The 10256-nt window shown below is 38.9% G+C and overlaps 1 protein-coding gene across 2 annotated transcripts; it reads right to left on the bottom strand.

Moving 5' to 3' along the window:
- Positions 1-3717: 3717 nt before the first annotated feature.
- LOC140303559 (phosphatidylinositol 5-phosphate 4-kinase type-2 gamma-like) lies at positions 3718-9963 on the bottom strand. Of its 2 annotated transcripts, none has more exons than XM_072382359.1 (10): positions 9773-9963; positions 9582-9679; positions 8765-8861; positions 8059-8208; positions 6594-6740; positions 6290-6328; positions 4869-4982; positions 4548-4803; positions 4281-4384; positions 3718-4183 (listed from the first exon to the last, which is right to left on the bottom strand). In XM_072382359.1, the coding sequence occupies exons 1-10, from the start codon at positions 9920-9922 to the stop codon at positions 4103-4105; spliced, it is 1236 nt and encodes a 411-aa protein (XP_072238460.1). In that variant the 5' UTR covers positions 9923-9963; the 3' UTR covers positions 3718-4102. The 2 variants fall into 2 exon arrangements, with proteins under 2 accessions (XP_072238460.1, XP_072238461.1); XM_072382360.1 differs by having other exon boundaries at positions 4093-4183; positions 4281-4331.
- Positions 9964-10256: the final 293 nt, after the last annotated feature.

The raw sequence follows: 10256 nt of genomic DNA, 5'->3' as shown, positions 1-10256 counted from the left end.
TGCACATTATATAAACATCTACATATACATATATAACAAATCTATATCTATATGTTTAAATTGATATACATATTTCTGTCAAATTCTCAACACAAATCTGAGGTAATGGTGCTTTTAATAAGGCTTTTCACTTTATACTTATCTTACATGGCAGCTCAAATGGAAATATTCCACCTTTTACTTGATTACATGTACCTAATTTATATTGCAGGTTGTTTTTTTTCTAACAAAAACAGAACCTATCAAATCCAAGGTTCTGATATAGTGATCCACAGGCTATACAACTGGGCAACAGCTAAAACATTTGGAGAAACCAATTTGTCATTAGACAGAAAATCTGCAGCTATATGGTAACAATTACTTAAGGCACACATGTCAGTATTTCTCGCTGTTTTCTGAATTTTTACAAGACTAATAATTGATTGAAGGAGAAACTAATTAACAGATTACTTCTTGATAAATATAACTATTAGCTGTTGTTGGATTCAATACAGTTCAAAATAAGCCGCACGTCAACCACATCAACAGTAAGTCCCACTTTAACATTAATAACACTGGTGATTGATTATTGTATAACAGTCACAGGGGCCTTTTTTTCTGCATTTACTACTTTTATTCATAAAATCCTTTTAAGGTAACAGTCTACATCATTTTACTGAAGTACCATGTTCAGATCAGGAGTGTACTTTAACAACATGGTGTTAACACTTTTATATTTTTTGCTAAAAATGGGCAAAGTTCCTCATATCCTTCTTCATCACTCTAGGAGGAGCTGCTCTTCTGTCTATTTTCCGTATAACACATAATGTTTGGCCATGCAGGTAATCAAATGTGAGCTGTTAGCTCTCGACTGTAGCTCTAAACTGTCACTGTCCGTTTGTGTTAAAACACCAGTCAAGCAGTTGTTCTGCTTGAGGCTCCTGCTATCTCCAAAAATGAACTCTCTGTCAAAGTAAGTTAAATCTTTACCTCTTTCCATATTCATACAATGTTCAAATCTACCAGGCTAAATCCATGTTTTGAAACATACCAGAGAGGTAGTGTAATGCGCCTGTTGGGAAGACTCTACTCTGCCCATTTCTCTACATTGGGTCATTCAGGTTTTTCCTTTAATTTGTCACCAGTCTGCAGCTTCTGTTCAGTTATGTAGATGGCAATCCAACCAAAGAAAAAACTCTCAAGGCCATTAGCTTTGAAGGAAAGAAAAGAAAACTCATACTCTTAACGGCTGTGAAAGGTTTTATTGAAGAGTAGAATATCATTTTAATTCATACTTTTGTGGTACAGAAGTATACGGTATTACCATCTCTGAAATTCTTGTGCTCACAAAACTGTAAAAACTACAACATCCTGCAGTGTAGAGCCAGATTTTAGGTCCAGTACAAAGACAGTGATTGGAACCAAAACAACAGACTTAATGGTATATTAAAATAATTACTTTTAATCAAGCTCCTCTGATTGTATTAATTTGGTTATAAAGAAAGTTGTTAAAAAATAATCTCAGATTTTCTTCCATATCCTCATTTCACTTTGACTTACGTTTCATGTCCATGACACTCGCCTGCCCCTGAATGTCCACTCAGCGGTTAGAAAAAAGTAAAATTTTAATGGTAATTTAAAGGAGTCCCAGGAATGTGTGCCAGGAGTACTGGGACGAGACAGGAGGCTAAATAAGGACAAAAATTACTGGTTTCCCACTGAGAATATATTTCAAATTAGCACATGTACAGTTAGATCTATACATCACTCAGTTACATTGAACAATAAGATTGATTTTCTCAAATACTGTTATTCAAAAAGTTAATATGGCGAATTAATAAAGGCTAAAATATCTGACTAAAAAGCTCTCTACTTTTTAGGTTTTCCTCTTTCCCCCAGTGTCTTGTAAAGCCTTTTGTACAGAGTTACAAATCATCAAAATCCAAACTCCAAGGCTCCTCCAACCAAAAGACTGCAGTCAAACAACCTAAAATGCCGTTTTTTTATGGCCATGAGGTATAGGAAGATAACCTTTACCTCACGGCCATAAAAACACGTTTGCATAACGCCTACCTATTCACTTGATTTGCCAAACCAAGAACAAAGAATGAGCAGCTGTCTTGCACTCCACTATTCTTGACCAAGAGCTGACCAATCAGAGCATGCTGTGCCTCATAAAGGGTGTATTCAAGAAACAAGATCTCATTTAGGGGTTTTTTGGTTAAAAGGGATATGCTAATTGAATCTAATCTGAAGATTTGACCACAAATCAGAATTCACTCGATAGAGCATCATTTTTCACAGAAGACGCAAAAAGTAAAACACAAGATGTTGCTATTCATTAAAGAAATAAAAGCTCCTACTCGAGGGAAGTAAATGTAAAAACATTAAGTTGATAATACATCTCCCTCATTCCTTACTTTGTAAAACAGAATACAGCCCTTTTTCCTTTGAAAGTATTTTTATAATGTAGTATTAACCGTTTTACATAAGAGGGACTTTACAATCCTTTTTTTCCCCACTACTAGTACTAATATGTGGGCAAAAAAGGCTGAAATTATAGCAAGATAGGGTTTGTTTGTAGATGTGAAATTTACTCAAAGATGCCTCAGATGAAGCTTTGACCATGTGAAATAGAAGTTACATATGCGTCTGTTTGCATAATTAAATTTAAGATGGAGAACCACATTAAGGGGAAAGACTGTTTTTTTTTTCTCCACAGTCAGTCAAACATATCATTCTCCTCCTGTGTTTCCTCATGTACATGCACCAGCTGTGCTCAGAAAAGAGCAGAGTGTATCTTTCTCATACTTATACATGAATAATAAAAATTCACAGTGTAAGGAGAGTAAAGGAGTGAATCATTCTGTCTCTGACAAGAACTCTACATAGAAGATCAAGTTTCTGCTGCTGGTCAAAAACTGCATGATTACGTTTTCCTTTACTCCATTCCTTACAAGGATACAACTTAATCAAGTTCTTATGTGATGATGTCCACAAGTGTTTGACCACTAACACTTTGGGTTAGGTGTTACATTGACAACTCTATGGATTAGACAAGAGGACAAATGTATGTGTTATTGTCAAGTGTCTAAAAGTGAAATACCACTCACAGGCTCCAAAACCTCATATTCTCCCTTTCAGAAAACATCAACTCCTCTTTGGAATGACGAGTCAATAAATGTTTCCCATGAGTCAGTAGTGTGTGATTCACAGCTAGATGCTGAGTAGTATGTATAATTACACAGATATCAGACACATTATTGTCCAATCAAATTTCAAATACCACTCTCAAGCTCCCCGTCCTTGTCTCAATAAGGTCACCCCTGGCTTCAAAATATCCAAAAGAGCAAAATGTTTTCGAAGCCAAATTCCCAAACCCATGGCTGATGTCATGGTGGCTGAGACCATTTCATTTATTCCATCTGTGTTTTGTAGAGCTGCGCATCACAGACAGTGATGTTACGTGAAAATGTGTTAGTGATGTTAAATTTGCACTTGATTAACAATTAGATGTAAATAGCACCAGCAGAAATCTCCCATTAGTGCTCAGCAATGTGTTGTTCTTAGCTGAGACCTGCAGATTCACCCAAAAGAATGAACATCTACAGCAGGTCTGAAATAAAGAGGAGTGCAATCAGCATTTAAAAATAGGCCATGAACACTCTCACTCAAGCTGTTACAAGTGATATTGCCACTGGAGGAATCCTGGACATATCAAGAAGAGAGAGAAGATGCTTTTCTTATCAACACCCACTCAGGCCAATACATTATTTATTTTTCAGACTTTATCATTTATGTTTGGCTGCCACCCACAGTCAGGAGTGTTGAACAGAAACAAAAAGCAACCATAAACTGGCTCCAAAGAAGACATTTTCATTGAGATGACACTGTTGTGATTTGGCGCTGCATAAATAATTCAACTGAATTTAATCAAACTGAGCTCTTTATCTAAATTCTTCACTTAAAGTAAATGTCATATTGCAGTGCAGGACAATATGAAGGGCAGAACCATATAGATTATTAATTCAACAATAAATCTTTAGCACTTTTTGATGATGATTTGTCACAATGTAACTATTGCACAGTAAAACTCATCATGTACCAAACGCCGATCCTTGAACTAGGCAAAGATCTTTGTGATGAACTCCCTGAAACGTTTGGCGTACTGTTCGGGATGAACTGTTGAGATTTCAGCTCCTGCCTATAAAACACACAAGTGAACAGAACATGAAAGTCACTCTTTAGTTGGCAGAAAAACACTCATTAACTGATCCTTTCAAAGGAAACTGATGGCTCACCCCGTGTTTGACAGCCCTGGCAGCGTGAGCAGCTTTCTTCTTGGTATCGTACTGCGTCAGCACGTCAATCAGACCCATAAAATACACCTCCCTCCGGGGTGCACCTAGAAGGGTGTGATTCACAGCGTTGGCTGAGTAACATTGATCTGCATATACAGTAGGATCTTATATTTACAGCACGGTGTGAGATGACGTTTAAGTGTGTCACAGCTCAGAGCTTCTGTAACCTACTTAAAATTGCCAGAGAACTCAGCTGTCAGCACTCACCTACAGCGCTCTGAATCGCGTACATGTCCACATAAGGGTCAAATTCCCCAGGACCCATGGATTTGAAGGAGTTCATGTAGCCTGCAATACCTTCAGGTGAGGTAGAGCACGGAGGAACAGCCAGGCCATTTTCACCCTCCTCTTCCTCCTCATAGGAAGACTCCATCTCCTCCTCTTCCTCCTCCCTCTCGGCTCGCTCCACATCATGGATACCCAGCAGCAGGCTGTAGTCCATGATCCTCATACGTACTAAAAACTGCAGTGGCACACGTTGATACAAAAGTCAAGAAAACCCTGACTCCAAACACAAGCAGCACCCACCTCGATGTCTCTGTTGAGCTTGTCCATCATCTTCTCCTTCTCCTCTTCACCCACATAAACCTTTTGCATGTTATTAATGAAGTCCGCATCCTTGTATGTGGGCAGCTCTTTCACCTGGAAGCACAGAGCGAAGATCAACTCAGTTACATTTAGCCTAAAAATGATAGTATTCATTAGCATTTTTTTCATTTTAGCATAACTCTCACTTCTATTTTCAGTAACATAAAAATCAAACACTATTGCTCCAGATTTTGTTTTTCCAAATAAGATGTGGAAATATCAAAGGTCCACACAGCTCTATAGCAATTCAGACTTCACCCATTCAACCAGATCATTTATATCTAGGTCAGCGTCGCTGAGGGCCACACAGGCTGCTTTTGATGTTACTTGAAAAGCCTGTTTCTGAGTGATTTTTCTTGACATTTTTTTTCTTCTGAAAATCTAATCTTAAAATCCTGTTTGTCCCAAACAATAATAATCCCTCATTGGAATGAATGTGTTCACAGTGCAAAAAAAGAGGCATTCTTGGTTTGCAGGCAGAGATATAGCCTGCCAAACCAAGAGGAACAGCTTGAAAACTACACTTTCAAGTTGAGAAGATCTACTTCTCCTTGAACTGAAGGCTAAACTGGAAACTTGCTTTTTCACCTTAATCGTTACCAATTTCATTTATGAAGGTTTTCATCTAATGAAAGAAGTCAGACAGGAATTTTTAAATTAGTTCTCCTGTAAAAACACACGTATCAGATTATCATTTAATGGGAGCTTTCCTTGGTATCTTGGGTGGTGCTTAAGACTTTCATTTTTTAACAAAGTGACTATGTAGACTGCAGTCTTGAGGTTTATGGGCATTGATCATCTTCAGAATTCTTCATTAGTCATGGTGAACATCAGCTATTCAGGCTGGTCTGTCTCTGATAAGTGTCCAGGCTTAAAGGGGTGGATGTTAAGACAATTCAAAATCCTGTACACCAAACAGTGTTTTAGTGGCTTATCAAATACAATAATGTAGCTTGGACAACACAAACCCTTTTTTCTTTTTGCAATTCAGGCCGCATATCACAGCAAACTTCCTGTATGTCAACAAATACTATATTATATACAAATCAATACTATACAAATCAACAAATAATATATTTCCTTTTCATTACTGCCTAATGGGCCTTTACTCCGTATTTGGGCCCTCATTGTTTAAGCGACACAACTGTGATAATAACACAATTAAAACTTGAAGGTACCCTTGCATGATCCGCTTTATCATCTCTTTGCTAAGTGGAGATAACAGTTATCCATCTTTTCAAGCTGACAACTTTATTCTTCCTCACAACTTTAATAAAGTTGCTACCTTTAGTAAATGGCCTGTAGAACTGCTGTACTGATAATACTTTATAGTTACAATTTATGCCCTAATCTGGTCTTACCCTTTCTTTAAAACTTGCTTCACGAGACGGAAGGGAGCCCTGAGGAAGAGAAAGACCGTCAGTATTACTGTTGAGTCAAACTAAAGAAAAAGAAGCAAAACTGTGTTTGCAAATACTCCAAAACTTGTGTTGGTTAATTATGATCAATTACAAGGACCTGGAGGTCAGTGTCATATATGATAAATGGAGGAAAGGTGGTTACAGCAAGACCGATGTAAAACAGTGATTGTCAGTAGTCTGTGTAATATGATGACACTGGACTGACCACATCTTTCTTTAGTTACACCACTTCTGTAGGATTTACCTTCAGGTCATACTTCCTGTGTACGTGCAGTCTGTGGCTGAACATGTTTCTCATCACTAACAGGTAGGTGTCCTCACTCTCCACAGTCACCCTGTACATGGCCAAAAACTGAGGAAGCAGTGTGCTGCCATGGCAGGTCACAATAAGCTGGAAAAGAGCGAAAAAGGAAACATCACAGCAGCATGAGGCGACCCTCTGTCTACGGTTGGGTTGAATGGTCTTCCTAAGGATCCTCAACTGGCATGCGGCTGGGATTTCTCTTACAAAATTCTTAGTAGACCACACATTGAGGCACAAGAGCGTACATCCAATATACATACTTTCAGTGGTTTCACATTATCTGATTGATCTATCAACTCCGTCTTGCCACAATTTGTGAAAAAGTGAATCTATTGGCTCACACATAATGACCCCAAAATTGTCCCCTAAACAAATCCTTGCCTTATCTGTATCATTAACCAACACGAATCATGGCTTGAAGCATGTCATTTCAAGGCTATTCACGTCCTATGCCAATACATCTAATGCCTTTTGGCTGTCGTTTCAGTTTGTTTTGCCCTCATTGGAAACATGTCCCCTCAAATCACTGCCAAGTTCAAATCTGCATGGATGGAGCTGCATCATGCAACAAATAGTTTACTGTGGAAGGCAGCACAACTGCACCTACATTTACTTTATTATCTCTCTTCCTTAAAATATCAGTAAAAACAGAAAAAAGAACCAACACAACAGTATCTTTTCTTGATGTGTGCTACGGAAGCTTTATCGATCAAACATCGGTATCGGACGCAACTCAGTTTGTTGATAGGATAACATCAACCGCTGGCAGTGGCTGTCCTGGTGTCACACTCTGCCATTTAAGCACTGAAACATCAGTAAGTTGGCAATGATTTGACACACTAAAGTATTCTGAAAACTTTTTGTATGAATTTAAGCTCATTTATGACAGTGTGATGAATGACTGAAATACTCTGAAATTGCTAAGTATTTTCTTATAAGGCATTAAAAGCCTTAAAGGGAGTGCAACTGACAAAAACGATTGGTATCGGCTATCAGCTATTAGCCTAATCTCGTCTTTAACATTGGTATCGGTCCGGAAACATTCGTAAAACCATTTGTGGTACTGTTCTTTGAAAGCTCCAGTTTAAATGTAAAAACTGAACCATGGTCGTGTGCCAATATTTCTGGAGGAAAAACTCTGCTTGAAATTCTATTCATCTCTCAGCTTTGATGATGTGAGTGTAGTGTTTGCCATGGCAACCAGGGTTACTCTAAAAAGGGTGCATACTCTCTTCTACAATACAAAAGAAACAAAAATAGGAAAAAAGAGGGGAAAATATGTGAGTACAGGAACACATTTTGAAACCATTCAGGAATGGGAAATATTGTTTCTTAAAGGACATAAAAACCTCCTGCTACCTAACAACAGAGGTTTAAAAAAAAATCCACCTTGTGTCGGTCCTACCTGGTGATACTCAGAGAGCATGTTGTGCATTTCTTCTACCTCCTCACTGGAAATTTCTTTTACCACTAAAGTGCGGTCATATGATGTCAGCAGCGGTCCCACGCATTTCCCCTCCTCATCTTTGATTGGAGAGCTGCGGGCCAGAGAGACCTGTGAAGGCATCGTAGGCACAGTCCACATGCGGCACAAGTGAGCTACCTCTTCCCAGTGAAAGCATTTACATTTTAACACCTGTTCACTGACCAAATTTAGCATGTAAATTCAAACGTTTTGCTCAAAAAGGATATTTGGGACAGAAACGGGAGCCTCGTTCAACTGCGGCACTAATGCATAATTAGTTTTTAACACAATTCTTGCACTACTCTTGCAGGTCCTCAGTAATGTGACTTATCAGCGTATGCTTTAAAGGGCTCATACAACATCCTTCCCATAATTGTGTGTTAAGCAAATGTGTGCAGCGTGGAATGGACGACGACTCTGTGCACCACCTGGCACATGCAAATATGACACAAAGACATGCAAATGTAGAAGGGAGGAGATCAATAAAAAGTGTCTGGCTTTCACAAAAGGAAAATGCTCAAAGCCATCTGTGTGTGAGAGTCTGTTTCCCTTTGTTGTATCCTTCTGTCTTATATAAAACAGTGATAGGTACTGTCTACATTTTTATTTCTATCATATCATAGGCTTACTTAGGGAGAACTGATACCTGGTAATCTTGATCCTCAATGCCAAAGCGCTCTCGCAGGTTTCTGAATACCTGTGGACAGTACTCTTTGAATTTGAACTGTCCAGGAAGATTCTCTCTGAGGAAGAAAGCCACTCAGTTAATGAAATAATAAAGCATCTGTTTTCTCTTTAGCCCCATTAATCGCAGAGCGTCTATATGTTTACTGATATCATTTATCTGAATTATTTTCAGGATCTGTGCTGTTTAATTGCTTCCAGATCGATGAACATTAAAAACAACTTTAAGTCATTACAGCAAATTCTAACCAAAGTAAGAACACTTCTGCTTGAGAAAACATATTTCACCATTCCTCCCACCTCTCTCAATGAAATCTTTACACAACCTGGATTCCTGAATGGATTAAGGGATTACTGAAAGCCACTCAGTTTTACTGAACCCGTGTAAAAACTGAACCTCACGGCAGACTTTGTGTAAAGCGCTGCTTTCATTAATACTCATTATTTTTCATATGCCAGAAACCCATCACGTTCGCAGATAAACGGGTCATCTTAGCTTTCTTCTGTTTGTCTGGATTTTCATCCATTAAAATGCCTCACTGGAGTTCAACTTTGCAGCATACACAATAAGGCATAAGCCATTGAAAATAATGATGTTGTGGTGGTGCGACGGTTTTAGTGGAGCGTCGTTCCTCTGTAAAAAATTAAATAAATTTAAAAAAAAAAAAGGTCTGTTCTTTCTGTTAAGTGCAGATAAGTAAAGCATAAAAGCACAACAGAAATCTGTGCAGTTCACACAGGTTGACGGGTCCCACAAAGAGCTGAGCAGAGCACAGTACTTGTTGAAGAGGTGGTTGATGACTTTGATCTTGGTGCTGGCTTTGAAGTCGTCTGGAAGCAGCATGACAGGTACAGGCACCTGGCACAGGTCATTAATCTGCGCATGATCAATGGATAAATAGTTAATGCACACTTTTACACTCAGGCCCACATGAACTCACATCTAACGCATTCTGCAGCCCACATGTACCGAATGATTGACTCCCCACATCATCACGCTCAGCACGGGGTCACTGGCTCGGAAAACCTCCACTTTCTGCTGCACGAAGTGTTTCTTCTTGGTCTTCCTTTTGGACTTCTGGGTGCCCAGTGGGCTAGAGGTGGCACTGGGAGAAGACATCGCACTTTCTCGGCTACCCTTGCCTCAGTCTTGCTCAGCAGTCTTGTTGTTTAGTGTGACGTACTGTTTATGCAAAGTAGGCTGAAGTCCGCCTTGTGGTGTCCCAGCAGCAGCTGTGAACCAGCGCGTTCCCCTTCAGCGACTTTTGGTCGTTGCGCGTCGAACAGTGAATGACGCAACCCAACACCAGCAACTGTATTACAGTTTGTCTTGATTTAAAAAAAAAAGCTACCAGAATGTCCTTTATTTATCTCATGAATTGGATGCTTGGTTTTTAATGTGAAATAAAACTGCGTGTCTGATATAAAAATTAAATACAAGAGTTTTCTGTATG

The sequence above is a fragment of the Leuresthes tenuis genome, unplaced genomic scaffold (genome assembly GCF_036924035.1).
Source record: "Leuresthes tenuis unplaced genomic scaffold, fLeuTen1.0.hap1 SCAF_3, whole genome shotgun sequence".
NCBI classification, from domain to species: domain Eukaryota; kingdom Metazoa; phylum Chordata; class Actinopteri; order Atheriniformes; family Atherinopsidae; genus Leuresthes; species Leuresthes tenuis.
This window is presented reverse-complemented; position numbering and strand designations above follow the sequence as displayed.

Excerpts from the sequence above, each read along its gene's own strand:
- LOC140303559 (XM_072382359.1), bottom strand. The coding sequence starts at position 9,922 with ATGTCTTCTCCCAGTGCCACCTCTAGCCCACTGGGCACCCAGAAGTCC. Across the intron at positions 8,862-9,581 it reads ATCAACCACCTCTTCAACAA|AGAGAATCTTCCTGGACAGT; the intron begins GTACTGTGCTCT and ends TTTCTTCCTCAG. Across the intron at positions 6,741-8,058 it reads TGCTCTCTGAGTATCACCAG|CTTATTGTGACCTGCCATGG; the intron begins GTAGGACCGACA and ends GCTCTTTTCCAG.